This window comes from Artibeus jamaicensis, unplaced genomic scaffold (assembly GCF_021234435.1).
Source record: "Artibeus jamaicensis isolate MK-2021 breed Jamaican fruit bat unplaced genomic scaffold, CSHL_Jam_final scaffold_916, whole genome shotgun sequence".
Taxonomy (NCBI): Eukaryota; Metazoa; Chordata; class Mammalia; order Chiroptera; family Phyllostomidae; genus Artibeus; species Artibeus jamaicensis.
Genome location: NW_026522059.1, coordinates 45,069,271 through 45,091,043, shown reverse-complemented (window position 1 = coordinate 45,091,043; position 21,773 = coordinate 45,069,271). Strand labels below are relative to the sequence as shown.

General features: G+C 41.4%; 1 protein-coding gene across 5 annotated transcripts in view; it reads right to left on the bottom strand.

Moving 5' to 3' along the window:
- NSMAF (neutral sphingomyelinase activation associated factor) overlaps nt 1-21,773 on the bottom strand; it is a 58,186-nt gene that overhangs the window by 21,289 nt on the left and 15,124 nt on the right. For 4 of the 5 annotated variants that reach the window (XM_037167563.2, XM_037167544.2, XM_037167554.2 and 1 more), the window contains exons 2-11: nt 19,434-19,523; nt 17,107-17,185; nt 16,953-17,020; nt 16,836-16,872; nt 12,692-12,742; nt 10,115-10,186; nt 9,756-9,803; nt 9,599-9,651; nt 3,558-3,687; nt 1,920-1,991 (exon numbers count right to left, since the gene is read on the bottom strand). In XM_037167563.2, the coding sequence (XP_037023458.2) occupies nt 1,920-1,991; nt 3,558-3,687; nt 9,599-9,651; nt 9,756-9,803; nt 10,115-10,186; nt 12,692-12,742; nt 16,836-16,872; nt 16,953-17,020; nt 17,107-17,185; nt 19,434-19,523 (700 nt within the window). Of the gene's footprint in view, nt 1-1,919; nt 1,992-3,557; nt 3,688-9,598; nt 9,652-9,755; nt 9,804-10,114; nt 10,187-12,691; nt 12,743-16,835; nt 16,873-16,952; nt 17,021-17,106; nt 17,186-19,433; nt 19,525-21,773 lie in introns of those variants that run through there. The other variant, XM_037167572.2, reaches the window with a different exon arrangement.

The following is a 21,773-nucleotide window of genomic DNA, read 5'->3' as shown; positions in this document are numbered from 1 at the left end:
CCTAGGGATGGAGTTGCTGGGTCAAAAGGCAGGTCCATTTTTAGTTTTCTTAGAAAATTCCATTCTGTTTTCCATAATGGTTGTACTAGTCTGCAATCCCACCAACAGTGAACTAAGGACCCCTTTTCCCCACAACTTCTCCAACATTTGTTGTTTGTTGCTTTTTTTATGATAGCCATCCTGACTGGTGTAAAGTGGTATCTCATTGTGGTTTTAATTTGCATCTCTCTGATAGCTAACGATATTGAGCATCTCTTCATGAAACACCTACATTTTTTACTTGTAGGTCTTGTATTCATATTCCCCAGCTATAAATTTGACTCAATGATGCATATACATATAAATATGTATAAATTTCCTGAGAACAAGACTTGTATCTCTAAATTTTATAAAATCCCTTTTGGTATTAAATATTTTTATTGATAAAACACTTCATGAATTTTGATTTTGGAATTCAAAACTGGCTGATCCATGTCCTTACCTATCTTCTTCAAACAGAAATGTTTATCTTCCTTTTATAACATGTCAATCTAATAAACTGATAACAATGTAACTAGTAACTTGCACTTATTCTTAAGAAAACTATGAGCTTTGGGGCTGTTGTGTTGGTAAGGCGGAGACAGGACAGGAATAGGCAAACAAATGACAAAAGCAGGACTGTCCCTGGTACAAATACAGGCTTTCACCATTTACTAGTTAAGCTAAGGAACAGAGGAAATGAACTCTTAGAATCTCAATTTTTAAAAATATTTTATTTATTTATTTTTAAAGAAAAGGGAAGGGAGGGAGAAATAGAGGGAGAGAAATCAATGATGTTCAAGAGATCACATCAATCAGTTGCCTCTTATGTGCCCCATGCTGGTGACCTGGCCCACAAGCCGGGCATGTTCCCTGACTGGGAATTGAACCAGCGACCTTTCAGTTTGCAGGCTGGCACACAATTCATTGAGCCACACTAGCCAGGGCAGAATCTCGATTTCCTTATAAAACAAGACATCATCTACCTCATAGGGACTGTCATGATAACAAAATATTGTACACAAATTGCCCAGGATGCAAAAGATACTTAATGTCAATTTCTTTTTTTAACTGTATCTCTACACTCAATGGAGAGTTTTAATAATATGGTTCCATAATCCTCTATTAGCACTAGAAATAGTAGCCTTTTAAGTTAAATAGGTAGAAAAACAGGTAAATTTCATCTATTTGAAACAAAAATGAGGTGCTTAAAATTCCACAGTGCTTTTGTAATGCTACCAGGTTACTGGCTAATCTTTAAAGGAGAACAAATGGGTTTATATTGATGTCAAGTTGAAACACCTTGGAATCATACCTTACAGGGACTGGTTTCCAAGCATGTAAGGCTAACATGTTTATTTAGGGAAGAATTGCCCACATGATTTCATTGGTTATTTTATTCATTTCTCTCACTTACCAAACTGAAGGTTAAATTAATATAAGCTAACTGTGAAGCTACTACAGTTCCAGTGAAGAGTTAATTTTGCACTAGCTCCCCAGTCTTACTCTGAGACCTAGCTGCTGTGAGCAGATGGTGGCAAGCCACACCGGATCGATGACTCTGCACACATTATCGCTGCATAAACCTGGAACCTCTGAGGACACAGGAGTGGGAAACACAAAGCAGCGCTCCCTACTCTTCTTGCTCTTGGAGCCAAAAACATTTGCACAACCTACTGCTTATGTAGAGAAAGGAGCTATTCCTTTATGAATTTCTAGCTCATTCAAAAGAAGGAGCAGCAGGACTCAGAGTCCACTTGCTTACAATACAACACACACCTTCCGACAGGCCAATCGGTGTTTACAAGCTAATAAACCCCCGGGTTAACTGAAAATAGGACGATCATTCACCTAGAACTCACATTCCACTCGCATTCCACTCGCATTCCACTTGAACTCACCAAAGGCATGAGCCCGTGCCGCCGTTTGTAAATGCGGCGGACATCCTGGAGTGTTATTTGGACCACAGGTTTCTGTAAAATAAAACCACAGCCTCACACGTCAAAATCTTGACCCAATTAAAAGTTGATCTTTAGTATCAGAAAGCAGAAAAATGACCAAATCTTGCATTCGCAATGTGTTACAAAGTGAACAACTGGAAAGGAAGTCCTTAAACAAGGCGTATCTGGGTTTCACATTCTAGTTGGCCCTTTTTCACTTTATGACCTTGGAAAAGTCTCCCTACTTCCATTGGTACCAATAAAAAATATGGTAATGCATTCATCTTTCAGGTTAAGGCAAGGCTGTTACATGATATGGAATATTAATTGGTATAGATAACCTCTCAGGAATTTCCCTAATTTTATAGAGCAATGGTTTGCTTAGTACTGACTCACCATTTTTTAGGATCCTGTCTTTTGTCTCCTTAAAAACTATAGTGTAGTATAAAGTAGGGCCTCTAATCTTTTTATGAGGAGGGCAATTTTCTTGCCTCTCTAGAACCTTAAAACGTTAGCAGGAGGAAGGAGGTTAGAAAAGGCAATGAGATTGGCTAAAAGGTGACAAGTTCATTCCTCTTTTTGAGTGGAAGGGACCAATGCCCATACTATGAATCCTGAAGCCACGGCACATACTGAAATATTTTTCCAAAGGTTTCTGGCCCCAAGTTATAGTAACAGTAACGGTCAAGCCAATTTATTACATTACTAGAGAATGCCCACCAGCAATGTCCACTGCTTCTGTTGGAGGGTTTGGTGAGTGTGCCCCACCACCTGGTGGACAGAATTTATTATAGCATCATCTTTCACTTAATGAAAGTTGAGACATTTTAGGGGCATATAATGAGTGACCAGCCTGGAGAATTTCCAAGGTGTAGCCGTCTATGGCAAAAAAACACTCCTGTTCTTTAAGCTGCCCTGCCAATGGCACCATTAGATTGTATCAGGATATCTGTCCTTTTAATGAAGCACTTCCAAAAGGCGCCAGATCTAAAACCACACATCTTCACACAATTTCGTGTAGGTATCTGAGTCCACTGTTACTGTCACCGGCTCCTCCCTCGCAGTAGCAGCACCACAGCTGCCAACTGCAGCATCTCTGTCTGCATGCACCTCTGCCCTAGCTGGGTGAGGACCCCTTCACACTGCTTCTTTGGGGAAGATGCAGACCTGATTTTGCTGGTAATAAAGGAAAAGCAAGTACCAACACAGGCATAGGTACACACAGATACACATAAAACATTCATTTCTTAATCTCAGCCTATTTCATTTGTCTGGCTCAGCAGTGTCTCCAAACAGAAAGGCACACAACTCTCACGACCCTTTACTAATAAAATTGGGAGGCGCAGGGTTTCTTTTCACAACACCGAGAACAAGTAGCTCCCAAATGAAAACTGATGGGGAAAACTCAAACCCGGATTCCTTAGGCTTACACAGGGAGACTGGTAAAGACACAGATGATGGAGGGGCTGGGGGAGGGAATTTCTGATCCTCTCTAAAAACGAGATCTCTGGTGGTGCAGTCAAGTTTGCGGGGCAGAGAGCACAGGTGAACACCCCAGCGCTAAAGGAGCTCCCCACCTGACCTGCAGTCTTCACTTACCGGGTACCCATTGAGGGGCTGAAAGTACAGGCTTGTGTCAGTGATGCACACGTGTCCGGGATTGGTCACCAGAGGGGTCACCATTTCTGCCTTGCATTCCATGTGCAGCTTTTCAGAAACATTTTGGAATCTGATGATTTTCAGCAAAAGCAAAAAAAACAAAACAAAACAGAAATTGATCTACTTTCTGATTTACCTTTGAGTTACCTTTGGCTTTACATAAAATTTGTCTAAACAATGATTTAATACAAAATAAATGGTAATATAAATTGGTTGCTTAAATAAAACTGACACTCTTTCAAATGGTATCATGAAAATTCAATTTTTCAAAAACAGATGAGGTTATGTGTTATGGAAGGAAAGATAGATAAGTGAAGCCAAGTAATCCCTTAGCTCAACTCTTATTTCTTCCAAAATAAACTGACATTGAAACTATTCTTAAATTAACAACATTTTCATTCTTGTGTCATCGAGGCCTACTTTTATAGTCACACAGGCTGTTTTTGCACAGGTTGCATTTATTTCACAGTACACACTTCATAAGGCTATAAATACGTAACTACGATCAATTGAATCAGTTCCCAAGTAGCTGTTCTCACAGCTGACCCATGAGCAACACAGTCTGTACTATGAGGGTTCATTTACATGAGGATTTTTTCAGTAAACACTGTAAATGTATTTTCTCTTGTGATTTTCTTAATAACATTTTCTTTTCTCTAGCTTACTTTATTGTAGGAACGTGGTATATACCTATAACATACAAAGTGCGTGTTAGCTGACTTTGTTGTCAGTAAGGTCACCAGCAGCTATTAGCAGTTAAGCTCTGGGGGAGTCGAAGTTACATGTGGGTGTTTGGCTGTGCAGGGGACTGTCCCCTGAACTCCCCGTATTATTCAAGTGTCAGCTGTATGTCCCTTCGTGGATGTACTGCAGTAAAGCCAATCCAAGATGATTTCTCTACCACCTCCTTATAAGTTATTCTAACAGTCAAAAAGTCCACGGTCTTCTTGCTTTACTAATGAAAAATAACTTAGAGGGGAAACAAAGAAATAATCAATATTTTAAAATAGACAATTACTTAGTAGTAAATAATTGAGTTAAAAATAAAAATAAAAATCTCCATCATAAGTAACAAGATGAAAAGGATGCTAGGTCACCTTCCTCTCCCAGCGAGGGGGTAAAGGAGCCCTCACCCCTCTCACACTAACAACGAATCCCAGCCAGATAAACTATGCAGTCCTCATTATTTTTAAAAAACCACCAGAAGCCTGAAGATGCAAAGAACCTCGAGTGAAGGGGCCAACAGCCGAGTGGCCGGAGGAGGAGCAACCTGCCGCTGCAGGGCCCAAGGGCCGAAGGGTGAGAGAGAGAAAGCCAGACCGGGACCCCACAGCAGGTACGCAAAAATGTCAAACCCAGAGTAAGCCGAAGGAAGGAAATCGTGAGTGGAAACCAATCTTATGTAAAATGGAAAAATAGAGAAAAATCAACGGAGCCAAAAAGCTGGTTCTTTGAAATGGGTAATAATATTGGCGACCCCCTGGCGACAGCAAATGCTGACAAGTACACGAAGATGCACAGAGCAGCCGCTCCCATGAGCTCAGATGCACACACCCTTCCCAGGATGTTGGCCGAGCGTCTCCAACCACACGGGAAAAGGGTACTAATTAGACACAGTGTGACGAAGTTGGGCGTATCCCATGAATACAAGCTTGGTTTAATATTGGAGACTCAATATGATTCACATTAGCAACGGAATAAAGAAAAAAATGATCATCCTAATAAATGCAGGAAAATTAGTTAATAAAATTCTAAGCCTGTTATCAAAAATACTTTCAGTAAACCAGGAATAAAAAGGAACTTCCTCACTGTGAAAAAAGGCATCTATAAAAAAGCTACTGCTAGCATCATTTAATAGTGAAACATTAAACCCCTTTCTAGCATCGCAAGAACAATGCGAGAATGTCTACTCTTACCACGTTACTGACACAGTGCAATGAGGCAGGGAGTAGGGGTAAAAGCCATCAGGATTTCCATGGAACTATCATTATTCATGGATTAAATGACTATGTACACAGAAAACTCAATGGAATCTACAAAAAACCCACTAGGACTGATGAGTGAATATGGAAATCATAAGATACAAGGTCAATGTAAAAACAAACCCAACTGTGTATCTATATTCCAGTAACAAAGAGTTGAAAAATAAAATTTCAGCAACATCCCAAACATCACAAATCCAGGAACACACTCAACAAAAGGTGGCAGCATCGTCTCACTAAACACGTCCCGGGGGGAACCCCAGTGAGGGGTGAGAGAACTGTACTAGGTTTACATCTTTCCTTTAAATCTGAAGTCATTCCAAAGTAAACTATTGTAAAAAGGGCATCTTGGGTACAGATGGGGACACTTGAATATGGAACTGTAAATTACATGACATTATATAAAATCACTACCACCTGGGTGCTCTAACTGTATGGAGGAATGTCCGAAGTACCCTTGGGACAGATGCCTGGTGAAGAAGTTATGAGTGAAGAGTCAAGATGCCTGGCAATCCAATTTCAAACGGTTCCCAAAAAATTATACTCATGTATGTTATTGTATATATGCAATACAAACACATACACATATACATATTACCTGTATATACATACAACACATATACATATATACAGACATACATACATCATGCATATATATATACACACACACAGAGCAAGTGACTTAGAATATAAACATGTAAAAACTAAGACAACTTTGGCAAAATATTAACAAATTAACACCTGGTGATTAAGAGTATCTGTGATCATAATATTATTCTTTCAACTTGCAAGGATTTAAACTTTCCATAATGGACAATAGGAAAAAATAAATGTAGTTATACTTTATTTCTTCAATAAAAATATTTCCTCAGAAATATGATAAAAGCTTGCATTTTTCAGCAAAATGTTTACCTTCTTTCTTTTAAAGGAAGTATACAATACTGGAATATCTCATTTTATACTGTAAAAATTTCTTCCCCAAATTCTTCACTCTGACATTTTAAAGACTGGATAAATTAAAACTTTCATAGTGAACAATTTTTTAAAGTAATGTTATACTGAAGCTTGGGACTGAAGTCTAAACTGCTACTTAGAAAAAAATGTGGGGGGTGGCTGGTGGGTGGAGCGAAGGGGAAAAAGGACTCACGGACGACAGGGAGGTGAGGGCGGGAGTGGGTGGGGGTGGAAGAGGGTGTAGCGGGGATAAATGGTAATGGGGAAAATACAAAAAAATAAAGAGTGATAGGCACAGCAAAAAAAAAAAAAAAAGGAAAGAAAACATGTATTTTAAGTAGGTCAAAGAAGCTAGTTCTTCTTATTCCTTTTCCTTTCTAAAATGGAAGCTATTCTCCAGGGCAATCTACTCGCCTAGTATGTCCTACAAGTACAAAAATGGAAGTGAGTGCCACACAGGCGAAACCGAAAAGGAAGCAAACTGAAACAGAGAACACATCACTGGCCAGATGGCTTTACGGGCAAGCTTTAGCAGTCACAGATCTCACAGAAACAGCGACAAAACAGAATACTACAAATTAATCTCATGTATAAACATAAGCTTCTAGCAAAAGCCTAGCATATAATAATCTATAAATGATTCTATTCAACCAGTACTTTCTACTTTGTCCTAAGCTGAAATGATTACAAATGCAAAAATATAAAATACAAATGTTATCTGGTGAATAGACTGCAATAATTCATATATAAGATTCTGTACATATTAAAGAACCTACATATAAAGTTAATGAAATTGATCACAAAGTTTAGCAGGGTTGCTGAAAACAAAATGAATACAAAAATATCTACTGCATTCTTTAAATAAACAATGAACAGAAAATAAAAATTTTCAGAATAGAATTTATTACACCATCAAAAATATGAAGTACTTGGAATACATCTAGCACAAAAAAGAACTGTAAGACAAAAATCATAAGGAAGACATTACCGAAGAGACATGAGTAAATGGAGACATTCATTACAGTTACAATCAAGATCTTAGCAGGCCTTCTGTTAGGGACCTTAACAAGCTGATTCTAAATTTATCTAGAAGTGCACAGGACGGACAACAGTGAGGACACGGTTAAAAAGCAATAAGGCATGGGACCAGCACTACCACATGTCAAGGACAGTGATTATAAAGCTACAGTAATTAATACTGTAATACTGCAGATGAAGGTGTGAACGAATAACCCAAATGCACCTAATATAAGGAAATTTACCTAAGATAAGGTACGAAACAAATAGGAGAACAGGTTAATATTAAAGTGTAATTGTTTCCAAATCTTGGCTAATGTAAATAGCACTGCTATGAACATAGGGGTGCATAAATTCTTTTGAATTGATGTTTTGGGATTCTTAGGGTATAATCCCAGTAGCGGAATCACTGGGTCAAAACGGTAGTTCCATCTTTAATTTTGTGAGGAAACTTCATGCGAGTGGCTGCACCGTCCGCAGTCCCACCAGCAGTGCACTAGGGTTCCCTTTTCTTCGAATCCTCGCCAGCACTTGTTGTTTGTTGATTTATTAACCATAGCAGTTTTGGCAGGTGTGAAGTGGTATCTCACCGTGGCTTTAATTTGCATCTCTCTGATGGCTAGTGGTGTTGAGCATCTTTTCATATGTCTCTGGGCCCTCTGTATGTCCTCCTTGGAGAAGTGCCTATTCAAATCCTTTGCCCAGTAGATGAGTGGGTAAAAAAACCTGTGGTGCATTTACGCACTGGTATGCTATGCAGCAAAAATTAAAAATTTAAAAAAAGAAGGAATTCCTGCCTTTTGCAACAGCATGGATGGAACTGGAGACTATCATGCTAAACGAAATAAGTCAGCTGGTGAAAGACAAGTACCACATGCCCTCATTTGTAAGGGGAATCTAATGAATAAAAGAAACTAATGACCAAAATAGAACTAGAGGCAGAGGATCACAGAACAGACTGACAGCTGTAAGAGGGGAGGGGAGAGGTGGGGACTGATTGAAAGAAGGCAAAGGGAGTCATCAAAGAACATGTATGAAGGACCCACGGACAAAGACAACAGTGTGGCAACTGACTACAGGTGGGAAGCAAGCTGGGTGGAAGGGAATAAAAGGTGAAAAATTGGACAAATGTAATAGCATAAACAATAAAACATTAAAAAATAAAGTAAAACTGTTTTCAGAATATATACTGTATTCTTAGAAAAGCTTAGAAAATAACAAAACATATTAGACCAGTAAAAAATATATAGTGTCTTGGTGCCTATAGGGTACCTCAGGAAGGTGATCACAGTCTGAAGGGTCAGGAAGACTTCCCAGAAAAGCGGACAGCTGAGCGGAAACCAGAAGAATATGGAAGAGTGAGCCAGGTGCAAACGAGGAAGGAGGCTGAGCGCTCTCAGCAGAGCCACCATGTACTGAGGCTCAGAGGTGAGAGACCGTGTGGCACACGCAGGAACCGCATGTAATGCAAAGAGTGGGAGCACAGAATTCAAGGGCAATCAGTGACTCAAAGTAGTGGACGAGGACTGGACCATAAATGATTGTGTGCCAAGTAAGGTTAAGATTTTACACTGAAGGCAATGGTAAGTCTTGAAGAGTTCAAATAGACAGTGACACAATTAAATAACTTCTTTAGAAAGAACATACTTTAAAACTACAATAGGTATTGGGGGAAAAAAAGACTAGCGAAGGGAAGACTGCAGTTAGGCAGACAAGCTGAAAGCTGTCACAGTGGTCTGAGTGGGAGGTGGTGGTGGCCTGGACTGAGGCAGTAACAATGTGAAAAGACAGAAGCTGGCAGTGTAGAAAGATCTTAGGGCATCAGTCTGCAGGCCCGACTGCCAGGTGCCAGGGCGGAGAAGAGTGGAGGAAGCCCCCGACACTGGTCCTGCTCGAGGCGGGCCCTTCTCTAAGAGAAGCAGGTCTGGGGCAGGCAGGTGGTAACCTCAGTGCTAGACATGCTGAGTGGGGCCCACAGAAGATGTCTGCTGCCTTCGCACCCGGTAAACAAAACCATTAAACACTTACCTGTTTTTGTCAAACGATGTTCTAGCCAAACGTGATTGCAAAATAGCTGTTATCTATTAAAACAGAATCAGTTTAAAAGGATGGATATAAGTATTTATAAGTAAAAATCAATACCAGTTAATTTATAATGAAGATACAGATCTTTGGAAACTCTTACCATAGCAGTTTGGTCCCCTAGTTTGTCCAGGCAGGATGCTCTGTGAAGCTACAACATCATAAATATACATGAATTTATTTTTCTCTCAGATGATATGAAGATACTTCCTCAGAGGCAATGAGAAGCAGCAATCATTCTGTTACTTAGTAACAGTTAAGACTGCTTCTGATAATATGTATGGCCTCTTCCTTATATACAGTTTTCAAATTCAACATAATCAAAGTAAATCGCATTCATATTTATAAAAGAGATTAAGGTTTCAGTAAGATGTAAAAATATACAATTTGAAAAAGAAGTTTCTGCCGAAGTTTGTTTTGAATTCTCTGCCCAGTATATGCCCGGGTGAGGCACTGGCTTACCTGAAGCAACGTCTCCACAACATCGTCCACTTTCCCTGAAACATCCAATTCAAAGACATATTCCATTTTGCCCTAAAAAGAAAGAGAAAGAAATGGAACCAAAAGAAGGAAAGGAGCACGTCAAAACACAGTCCTTGAAGAGCGTCGGCAGCTCCCCGCTGAACGCCGCCTGTACCCGCCCGCTGTGTCCTCCCACACGCCCCCCAGGAAGGAGCCCGGGAGCAGCCTGCGGGGTTTACTGCTCTATTTATGGGGTTTACTGCTCTATTTATGGGGTTTACTGCTCTATTTATCACGGTCTTGCTTCTGCTGACTTTGGGCTTAGTTTGCTGGTCTCTTTAGTTCCTCCAGGTGTGTAGCTGGGTTTTAAGATTTGAGATCATTCTTCTTTTTTATCATAGGTACATATCACTATAGACTTCCCTCTTAGCGCTGCTTTTGCTGCATCCTACAAGTTTTGGTATGTTGTGTTTGCGTTTGTCTTGTGATATTTTAAAATTTCCCCTTATATTTCTCCTCTGACTCACTGGTTGTTCAAGAGTGTTCATTTCCACATCCTTGTGAATTTGCTTTCTGCTATGGCTTCCTAGTTTTATTGCACTGCGGTTGCAAAAGACTTGGTATGATTTCAATCTTTTTAAAAAGTCAGTTAAGATTGGTTTTGTGACCTAACACGCAATCAACCCTAAAGACTGTTCCATGCGTATTTAAGAAAAAGGTGTGTTCTGCTGATGTTGGGAAGGACGTTCTTTGTGTCTGTTAGGTTCACCTGGTCTATAGTGTGAAGTCCTTTGTTTCCTAATTCATCTGCTGTCTCCATGTTCTGTCCATTATTGAATGTGAGGTATGAAGTCTCCTACTATTACCGTGTTGCTGCCAATTTCTCCGTCCAACTCTGTCAGTGTTTCTTTCATCTCTCTGGGTGCATATACCGAGGCTGGGTGCTTATATGCCGTGATGGTTAATTTTGTCTGTCACACACGCTTCTTTCTCCCCTGCGGGAGTCTGCTCAGCTGCCCTGGCCGCTGTCTGGTGCACCGCAGCTCCTCTGGAGCCGCAGCAGGAGGCCCTGCTCTTTCTTGCCTTTGGTGGTCCTCAGGCATCTCATGGCAATGCCCCAAGATAGGCGAGACGGAGCCAGTCCTTCAGGCAGCTGGCTCCAAAAGTCAGATGCCCCCAAAACTCAGAACATTGGACATAGATGGTCCAGGGTCTTCTCTCCCTCCCCAGGGAAAAGTTCAGAGCTGGGAACTGCCTCCCAACCGTCAGGCACTGTGCTGGGGGGAGGCCAGGAATCTTCCCACCAGCTTCAGTGAGGCTGGCTTTCTGCTGACCTGGAGTGCAGCAGGCTCTTAACTGGTTTCGAATTTCTTACAAAGGAAACTGGTCCATGTATGGTTGTTGAAGTGTCTCCGCGAGAGAAAACAAGGGTCTGCGGCTTCCTCACCTGGTATCTCTCATTGTCATCCTGATGTCCCCATCTGCCCACCCGCCGAGACTTTTGAAGACTGAGAATCCCCTGGTTTTCCAACTCACATTGAACAAAAGACTTTTTCTTTGCTTCAGGCAATCTGGCTCATTTCTTTTTACATAATTTCTCAATGAACCAAGTGCAGCTTTGCACTTCAGGAGGCTATCAGGAGAGCCTTTACAGGGAGAGCACCCCTCTAAAGGCAGGGGTTCTCAACTTGGGGGGGCTGTGCAGGTGCTCCACACAATGGGGGGACAGTGTATTAGGGCACTTAGTGGCTGAACAGGCTGTAATAAGGACAGCCCCACACAATAAAAAACTAGCCTGCCCCGAATGCCAACAGCACCATCTGAGAGCAATTACATCTCAGTATTTACTAACAGGAGCATGCAGCAGTCTCTTGTACATATAACCCAAAGGCCAGGGCAGGTGGTGTGTGCATTCCACAGGCCGCCGGCAGAGCACCTGCGCACACCTGAGGTGGGGCTGAGGCTCGGCCGTGAGCCTGCGTCTCCCCAGAGAGGGTGACTGCTCCTAATGCACAGCGGTGTCATCACGAGGAGTACTAGCCCCGTCTCTAGGTCCTGTAAAGATTCTCTTTTGGTAGAATTATCCCCTTACTATCCATTAAGCTGAAGCATAAAGAAGAAAATAAAACGCTGAATGATTAAACGTAGTGTCTATGCTTACTCGACAAGTCCTAGAAATCCAGGGACTGCATTCACGTCTACTCCTACCCGGTTAAGAGACTTTACAACTTATTACTGCGTTCTCAAGTAAGGGTATTTTATAACCCATATTCTCAACAATACCCAGTAAATAATCTTATAAATGATGTATGTTCTGACTTCAATTTTTATTCTAGTAATTCAAGCTTTTTTTTTGCCTATTAAACATATTTTCTTAAATCAAAAGGTAATTGAAATCTCTTGGACTAAAATATTTGATTCCCTTGGGTAGTTCTGCTATAACTGCTAGGCAACAGGCATTTAAATACCCCTTATTATTACATTTGATTAAAGATTAAAGATGTTAATAGAGTCACAAAGTCTTACTGTAAAAAGCACTATATTAATGTGTGGGAACAAGTGAAAAGCTTTACTTACTCTTTCTATTTTATATGGTGCAACAATGTTGTGTTCTTTAATGAAATATACCTGGGGGGGACAAATCAATAATTGTAAAATAAAAATTGTCATAGTAATAAGTTACTATAAGTTCAGGTATTATCATTGAATTGAAATCATTGTTACATAATCTCCAACTTCCAAAAGCACTTACATTAATATTAGTAGAGCTTTAAGTTTCTGATGTTGAAATACCAAATATTAAATTAAAAAGAGATGCATCAAGGCAACATGGCATCAACCATTACTAGATAAGTAAAATAGCTAAGATGTTTCATGAATGTCATTATTTGTACCAAGTAACCAAGCAGACAGGTGAAGGAAGCTAATCTAAGCGCCCGTTTTCTAAAAAATGGGCACTTAGAGAAGTAAAACAAATCAGTATGGCATGAAGTACATTCATCCACACAAAGAAACTTCTCTTCCCTAGAGGTGACCTGGATTCAGTGTTCTTACAGGCACCGGGCCACCCGTCCTCACACCGTGTGTTAGTACCGACATCAGACAAGCGCCCCCACTGCCAGGCCAACCGTCTGCTCGCACTTGAACGTCTCTCCCTGCCTTCTCTCCTGCTGTGATGGAGGGTCTTCCCGGTCTCTCAGAAACCAGAGCCTGCACTAGAGTACAGAATGTGGACCTCCCCCACCAAAAACTCTGCCCCACGATTATGCACTGCAGTCTCTCCCACTGGATACAAACGACTGTAAAAAACTGTCCATGGTGTCCATCCTCCTCTGGCCAAGCCTGTGTTCCTTTTTGTGGCAAAACGCTTTGAAAGAGCCCACTCACTCTCTCTTGGGCCCAGGAGAAGTTCTCACGCACACCACATTGCCAAGACCACTCCCGAGGAGGTCATAAAAGACGCACGGGATCTCCATGTCACCACATCCAAGAGTCCCTTCTCAGGACTTCCTTGACTGTTTCTCAGAGCGCGTGACAGAGCTGATGGCCCTGCCTGATGCAGTTTTCCACTTGGCTCCCCCGCCACCTGCTCCTGGTTCTCCCTGACCTCACCAGCTGCTCCTCCTGTCTTCCCTCCAACCTCGCTCCCTTCGCAACCTCTTATGTTACAAAGTGCTCTCTGCTCTCCGCAGGGCCTCCTCGGGCTTCTCTGGCCACACTCAGTCTCTCAGGGAAACCTCATCCCGTCCCAGGGCTTACAAAAGTGTCTGGAACTGCGGACTTCCACTTTATCTTTCTGGCCTCAGGGTCCCTGAAGCCTGGGCGAGTGCTTTTGAAGGCCTGCCAGACTTCTCCTCCGAGAGGTCCCATTCTAAACACTGCCTGCTTCTTTATCACAATAAAGGGCACTGCTGAGCTGGGACTGGCCCCCCAGCACATCTGTTAGGGTTTTATTCAGAATATATCCAGACACTGACCACCCCTCACCCTTCTACTGCTGGCACCCTGGTCTAAAACACCTGGTTTCGGAACAAACACCCTTGCTTCCATCCCTGCCCCCTACAGCATATTCTCTGCTCAGTGAGAGATTTACAGATACACACCGATCGGATCACACCCCTCCTGTGTCAGCTCTCCAACGGCTTTTCTCCTCTGGGTTTCACGCTAACTCCCCACTGTGGCCCACGAGGCCCTCCATGCCAGGGTCTCTGCCACTGCTCTAGCCTGCCCCCCTGGCCCTCTGCCCACTCCCGCACTCACCCTCACGCGCCTCCCAGCTGCCCGGACACCCGTGTCTCTGGGCCTCAGCCCTGCCGCTCTCTGCCCAAGGCACCGTTTCTCCCGATAACCGCGTGGCTCACTCCCTCACGCCCTCGGAGCCGTGTGCCTTCACGTGGGACCTTCCCAGCCAGGCACCCCTGACCATCCTACCTGGAGTAGCATGTGTCCCTTATCAGAGCCCATCCTTTTGCCCTGTTTCCATTTTATTCATGACATTTATCACTACCTGACATTAGAGAAGATATTTGCTCCTTGTCTGTTCCCCCAGTGAAAAGTAAAAATCCATAGGGAGAGGGGCTTCGGATAGTTTTGTTCTTCCCTATAGCTCTCAAATCTTGAATACTTACTGAGTACATGAATTAAAACTATTATTTACACACACACACACACACACACACACACACCCTCTTTAAACTACCAGTAAAAGAAAATTGGGAAGCAAAACTCCCTAAACCCTAAGGAACCTCATGCACAGTAGTCCTTCCGTGTCCATGGTTTCACTGCCCGTGGTTTTGGTTACCTGCAGGCAACCTTGGTCTGGAAACACTAAACGGGAACTAAACAATTCCTGTGTTTAAACTGTGTGCTGTCCTGAGAAGCAGTGTGAAAGCTTATGTGCTCCCTCCCCAAACCGCCCAGGTGCGAACGATCCCTTCGTCCAGCCTGCCCACACTGCACACACGGCCCCCCCATCGGGCACTCAGGAGCCGCCTTGGTTGTCAGAGGCCGGCTCGGTTTGCCAGCGCTCGGGCTCAAGTCACCCGTACTGCACTTAGTAATGGCCTCAGAGCACAAGAGTAGTGACGCTGGCAATTAGGACAGGCCACAGAGAAGCTGTAAAGTCTTCCTTTGCGTGAAAACGTACCACGTGCAGGAAAAACATGGCGTACACAGGGTTCAGGGCTACTTGTGGTTTCAGGCATCCATGGGGGGTCTGCAGTTATCCCCCCAGATGAGAGGAGGCTACTGTATTTCTGAAACACTGTAAACTAGCAGATAATAATAAAATATATAAGTTACATTTCTTGGTTGCGTACTTAACGCCCAGGAAGCTTAAAATAAAACTTGAAAAGAGTAGCTTGTGTCTGGTCCCCCCTTGGTGTTAGGCTGATCTTGACTTTGTCTGATTTGAGACGTCTTCTATAAACTACTAAGAGGGTGGAAAGATCTTTTGGGCTTTATTTCTAAGCCTAAAGTTATTCAAGTTTTACCAAAATGTATAGTTTTCTAATGAAAACCACACTTCCAACGGAAAAAGTACTTCTTCCTTTCAAGACACAGACTTTCTAGAATGAGACCTTGATGTTGAACGATACTATAGAAACAAGGAGAGTACAGGGGCAGACCGGAATGATTAACCATGGTGTTCCCTTCACAGTAACAGGTGGCTGCAGCTGCTTTATGTCTGCCAGTTACAACAGTATAAAGCCAAAGAGAGCCTGTGAAATGTGTTCTTCCTTAAAATTAATGGAGTCATGGATGCAGACCTGGAGAATCGCCTCATCTGGCATCTCCCAGCTTTCACTACACAATCTTCAGCACACAGTAAAAAGGGTTCCACGGCCAAAGGGTTCGGCAATGTGAACACCACTGGGAGCGCGCTCTGCCCTAACCATGTGTCCCTGAGACTCTCAATGCACTTCTGTATGTGAAGGCTTTGAGTCACGTCCTGAAAGAAAGAAATCTGTGTATCTTTGTTTCCCTACACTTACTTGATCACACACAGATTTTTCTTTGAACACTCCAAGGAACCAGGGCTCTAGTTGGTAGCTGAGGCAACGCTGATCTCCTCTAACCCTTTCATTTTAAAGGTGAAGAAGAAGTCCAGAGCCAAAAGGAAGTGGCAGATAATCTCTACTCCTTTCTTTACAAATTTTCAAAAATCTACACACAAATCAACTATATGACAGGAGAAAAACTATGTTTTAATTTATGCCTGTATTGCCAGTCCCAAGCGCAGTACTGGGTGCATAAATGTATGTGCACCAGGTAAACAAGGAATGACTAAAAAGTCACGACCCCAAGCACCACAACTGTACGTGGCTACACATCCTGAGTCACTGCCGTGGTTGTCACCACGAGTCAAGCTGAGGCCCACTGAAGTGGCGTGCCGCTGGCCTCCCCTCCAGTAAATGACCAGGAGGCCAGGGGAGCAACTGCCACCCCGTCACCTCAACCCTCGAACACGGCCAGGACCCCTGAAGATGGAGCCTCAGCCCACAGGCGTCACACACTTAGTAAACACCGAGGATCTCAGCGGGGATCACATCTTCTTAAAAAATTTATTTCTCAGTGATTAAATTGTTTAAAGGCATTTCATCTATTTCAATGGCTTCATTTGAGATTCCTACAATTTAATCATGCTTAAACACACACATACACACACACACAGGAAATGTTCATTCAGGTCAGGACAAAATATGTATTGTATGACTCTTACCTGACTGAAAATGAGTGAAATCCCCCCAGATTTTGCCCTAAAATGCAGATAAAAGTTATTAAACATATACACATTTTTGGTAGAAGTAAAATTAAATAGTTAGTGACAATGACATACTTTGCAAAGTGTCTATTGGCTCCGTTTTCTCCATGTTTCCCTATTTTCATACAGTCTCTCAACGGAATCTGCATAAAATTAAGAGAGAAATATAAAAGTAGGCAAAGGTAAAATATACACAAACAACAGAAATGTATTTTTACAGTGCATTTACCTTAATGATGGGCTGGGATATTGTATCTGGTTCAAAAATAACTGATTTTGAACATATTTTTAAGGAGCCCCTGATTCTCCTAGAGATCAAAGTACAAAGGATTATTATTAATGAACACTAACAAAAGTCACAGAAGAAATCATACTTCATTTTAACTAGAAAGCATCAACTAATAAAAGATAAACCAAAAAATTAAAGAGCATGAAAGGTAAGAAAACACAGCAAAACGATTTTCCTCAACTCCTGGAGGTTGACGAAATCTGCGCACACTGCAATGCGGACCACGTGGTGGCGCTGTCCCTCGCGCAGAAGCGACCTTGGTGTTCACGACGCACTGAGAGGGAGACGAAGGACCAGAGAGCTGACCGGTCAGAAACTCTGTCCTGCCTCCGCCAAGTCCTTTCAATTTCCTGTAGCTAAAAACTGCTCGGAAGGCAAACTAAATGTCTAAAATCGACTGTGTAAGAGAGTTTTTTCTTACTTATCATAATGGAAAAATAAACTGAGTTTGAATTTAGTACACACAACGCTTTTCACTGGTGATTTTGCGGTATGATTCAGGAATTTGTTCCATAATAATAAGCCATTTTAAAGATGATCACTTCAAATGTTGAATTTAAGATTTTTAATTCCACTTCCTGGATTTATATCTGCCATCTCTATATAGTTTAAATAATCTACTGGTTGGGAATTTATAGTATCTAAAAAACAAAAACAAAAACCATGCTGAGAAACACAGTCTTACAGTCTGAGTCCTGTCCCCCCTCCTTCTGCCATCACCAGAAACTACTCCCTGTTCCTGCGTGGGCAGGACGTATTTCTTTAGCTTTCCACTTTCAGTGCTCGATATGTATGTGTTGAATGAATGAGAAGATTCATCACACTAAAGATTCATGATTTAGTTTGCACTTCTTCGTTCTTAAAGGTTTTTTTTTACATTGTTGATTTTACATCATTTTGTTCCATGCTTTCTAAAATGTATAATTAAAAATGTTTTCAATTCTAAAAATATAACAAAAATTATTCCCCTCTTTCTCATGTGAAAGACAGCATACAATACACAGTATTCTGCCCTTTGCTTCTTGCATTTAACGTCTGCTCATCACTCCACTGCAGTATGGAACTTCCTCATTCCTTTGTTCCAGCTGCATGGAGCTCCGCTGTGTGCACTTTGCAAGGTTTGTTCAGTCAGTTCCCTGCTGGATTGTTACCAGTCAAGAAATGCCATAATAAATAAACATGTACATATGTCCATTTATGAACTTTCCAGTGCCTATCTGAGAGTATTTCCTACAAGTGGCGTGGCTAGATGAATAGGTTCATGCACCTGCAGCTGTGCTAGACACTACCAAATTCACTCCCGTGGGGCTGGAGCGTTTTACCCCAGTGATAACTTTAAAGTCATAATACTAAGTTTTGCTAGCTTATATTTGTGTTTTAATAATAAAAATGTATTTAAGCTCAAGCAAGCCATTAATATGATATAGGACACGGGAATGTTGAGAGGAAAAACTGTACGAAATTAGAGAAATGAATATGAGCAAAATTTCAGATGTAAGAGAGCAAGGTGCTACTTTTGAGGAATAGTAGTTGTTTAATTTGATTGAATGCTAAGGAAAGAAATGTCCTAAGATAATAAACATAAAAGCTACATCATTTTTACTTTGGCTTGTATTTAAACAAATACTACATGGCTTTGACCCTTTCAGGACAAATCCTGAAGAATACTAAAAATTCAGGCATTCAATATGAAAGCATGTTGCAAGCTGTAGCCAATAGTGAAGTGACATCCCGACAGGAAATCATCAGCAGAAACATTTTTGCTGGAACAGTTTTCATCTTAGCCAATTCCAAGCTGGCATTTGAAATAAAAATTTCATTGTATACTTTTGTATATACCTTTCAAAAGGTATGAGTAAAGAAACAATCTGGCTTTTTAAAGTAATAAGTAGTAATTAAAATATAGAGAAAATGTTGCTTCCAGTTCAAATGGACAGTGCTGATTTTTATACCAGTGTGTTTGGTGATCATTACTCTTAACACTGCAACCCAAATAACTGAAAGTGTAAGTACAAAAGGGAGGCAAGAAAAAAATGACGGAATGAACCAGAGTCCTAGCCAGCTGATATGAGGCACTCACAGCCTTGAAGGAATTAGCACATGCTGATTCTTAGCTTTGGAAACTATCTGAAGTATGACAGCAACTTAAACCCCCCCCTTGTCATTACTTTAACAGCATGAAAGGAGGAAAACACCTGTACGACCATACATTCAGCTTTAAAATGATCGGACTACAGAAAGTCCAGAGACCCACGAACCGTCCTTACCTTTCATTCTGACTGCCCTTATGCTGAACATGATGAGCTGCGTGCTGTTCAAAGTAGTATTCCTCCAAGTTCAGCAGGAGTAAGGAAAATCTAAAGTGGGGCAGGGAGGAAGGCCTCATGTTTACTTTTTTAATGTATAAGAAAGCAGAATATATAAAGCATCCATTCCCAAAGTGCTTTTCCATACCATAAATCAATAAATGCTTACTAAATATGTATGCTTATTAAGTGCATTATATGCCAGGCACTCCTCTGTACCCAGTGAGGAGGAGACAACAGACAAACCAGCTGGCTCTGGCAAAAAAATAAATAAATGAACAAAGTTGTTTACCAGGCAGATTTATTATTTCTTTACAAAATGCCCAAACTTCATGAACTAAAACTTACTCTTGCCTGAACAAGTCTGGAGTTTTCCCACGTGCAGGTCTGACTGTGCTCCCCCGCCCCCTTTCCCACCACTCCCATCCCCGCCAGTGCCAAGTCCCTGGGTTCGTTGAGTTCATCTTGCTACTCCCACAGTATCCCCTGTAATAACCAAAGCAATGTTTTGTACACAAAGGGTGTTTAGTAAATAAATAAGCTGAACTAAATGGGATGGAAATACAGTTCTTTATAAAGTTTAAATGCTTTAAACTTTTCAAAATGAAATAAGGTAGTCAGAAAAAGTACAAATGTAGTTGTATGGCCACAGAAACAAATATAAGACAAAGAACTGCAAACAAGTGTGTTTGTTTGTGTTAGAGAAAGAAGCAGGAAATGTCAACAGCGTCTAGAGTCATGGGGAAAAGCTTTCCTGAAATGTGTGGGGCTTGAGATGGGTCTTGAAGTTCTGGTGTATAAAGATATTTAGATTAAATGTGGCAGATTAAACATATGTTTATTTCTGCTTCCCCTGGAAACACTGCTAAAAAGGTAACAAAAATATTTTTTAAATGGTAAAACCCACGGACCAAGAAAATTGCAGGGACATAAAAGCAGAAGAGAGATATCAATAAATCTGTCACTAATGTAAAGCAGATGGGAGGAGTTAGGAGTGATCTGAAACCAGAACAGCAGTGACTCCAGAGAAAGTACCAATGAGGAGAAAAGCAACCAAGTCACAGCACTTCCAGAAAGCCCACGACTGCAGGTAGCAGGTCCTAAGAAGGCAGGGATGGCGCACAGGTGGATGACTGAAAGCTTGAATGAGGTCAGTTGCCTAGATTCCTCCCCAGATGGTTATCCCCATTTTACTCTGGTAGACGCCTTTTCTACATAAAAACTGAAAAGGCTCCAAACTAGACATCAGGTACAGGGGAAAGCAGGGCTACGGAGCAGAAAGAGGGTGATTAAGCAAAAAGCAGGAAGACAGGTACCACTCCCAGCAATAGTCTGTTGGATTCTTTTTGGAAAAAAACTAAATAGCTGGAGAGAGAAGACCTATGAATTTTTTAAAGAGCCAGGTCTCCACAACATCATCCCACAGAGAAGCCCAACACATAAGGCCTGCCCACAGTGACAGAGAATTACACACTTCACGCTTAAGTGTGAATACCAAGTCAAGATCACCGGGCTCTAACACGAGAGAACTAGACCGAAACAAGCAGAAACAACTTGACTACAGACAATGCAGAAAAAAATTAAGACTCATGAGTATCCTTACAAAGAAGAAATTTCATCCATGAAACAAGATACTGCTCACTAAAAAAATCTGAATCAAAAGAAAAATAACTCATAAGTTAAATATAAGGAGAACAGGAACCAGTTTACCATCCTAACACACAACTTTTATTGGCCTGTCCTACATTTTAAAATACATGAACAACAATTAATCACAGGCTAACCTGCTAGAGCTCCATGTAAAAGGCTCACTATTAACACTTATTCTGAATTTCAATATAAGCACAAGAGTTAGGATTGCTCAGAACAGTCCTCTCATATATCAGATAATTTCCAGAAAGGTATAATTCAGAGAGGTAATATTTACAAACTACCTCACCCCTTATTTTTGGTTTGTATCTTACTAACTCAAAACCCTTTGCTTGGGCTGGAGCTGTACAACTCCACCTCCCGCTCTTGATCTCCCTACTCTTTCTCTTAGAGAGAAGGTAAAATAAAATAAGCATTCTTCAACAAGACAATGGCATAATTTTACTGCTTTGAAATTCGAATAGCTTTCACAGAAACCAGTTCTTCCACATAGTATTAAAATATAATCCTACCCTTAATAATTGCTAATATATCCAGACTACCTAAATCAATCTATAGATTCAATGCAATCTCTTATCAAAATCTCAATGGCATTTATTGCAGAATTTTTAAAAATTTAAAATGCATATGGAATCAAATAGCCAAAACAAT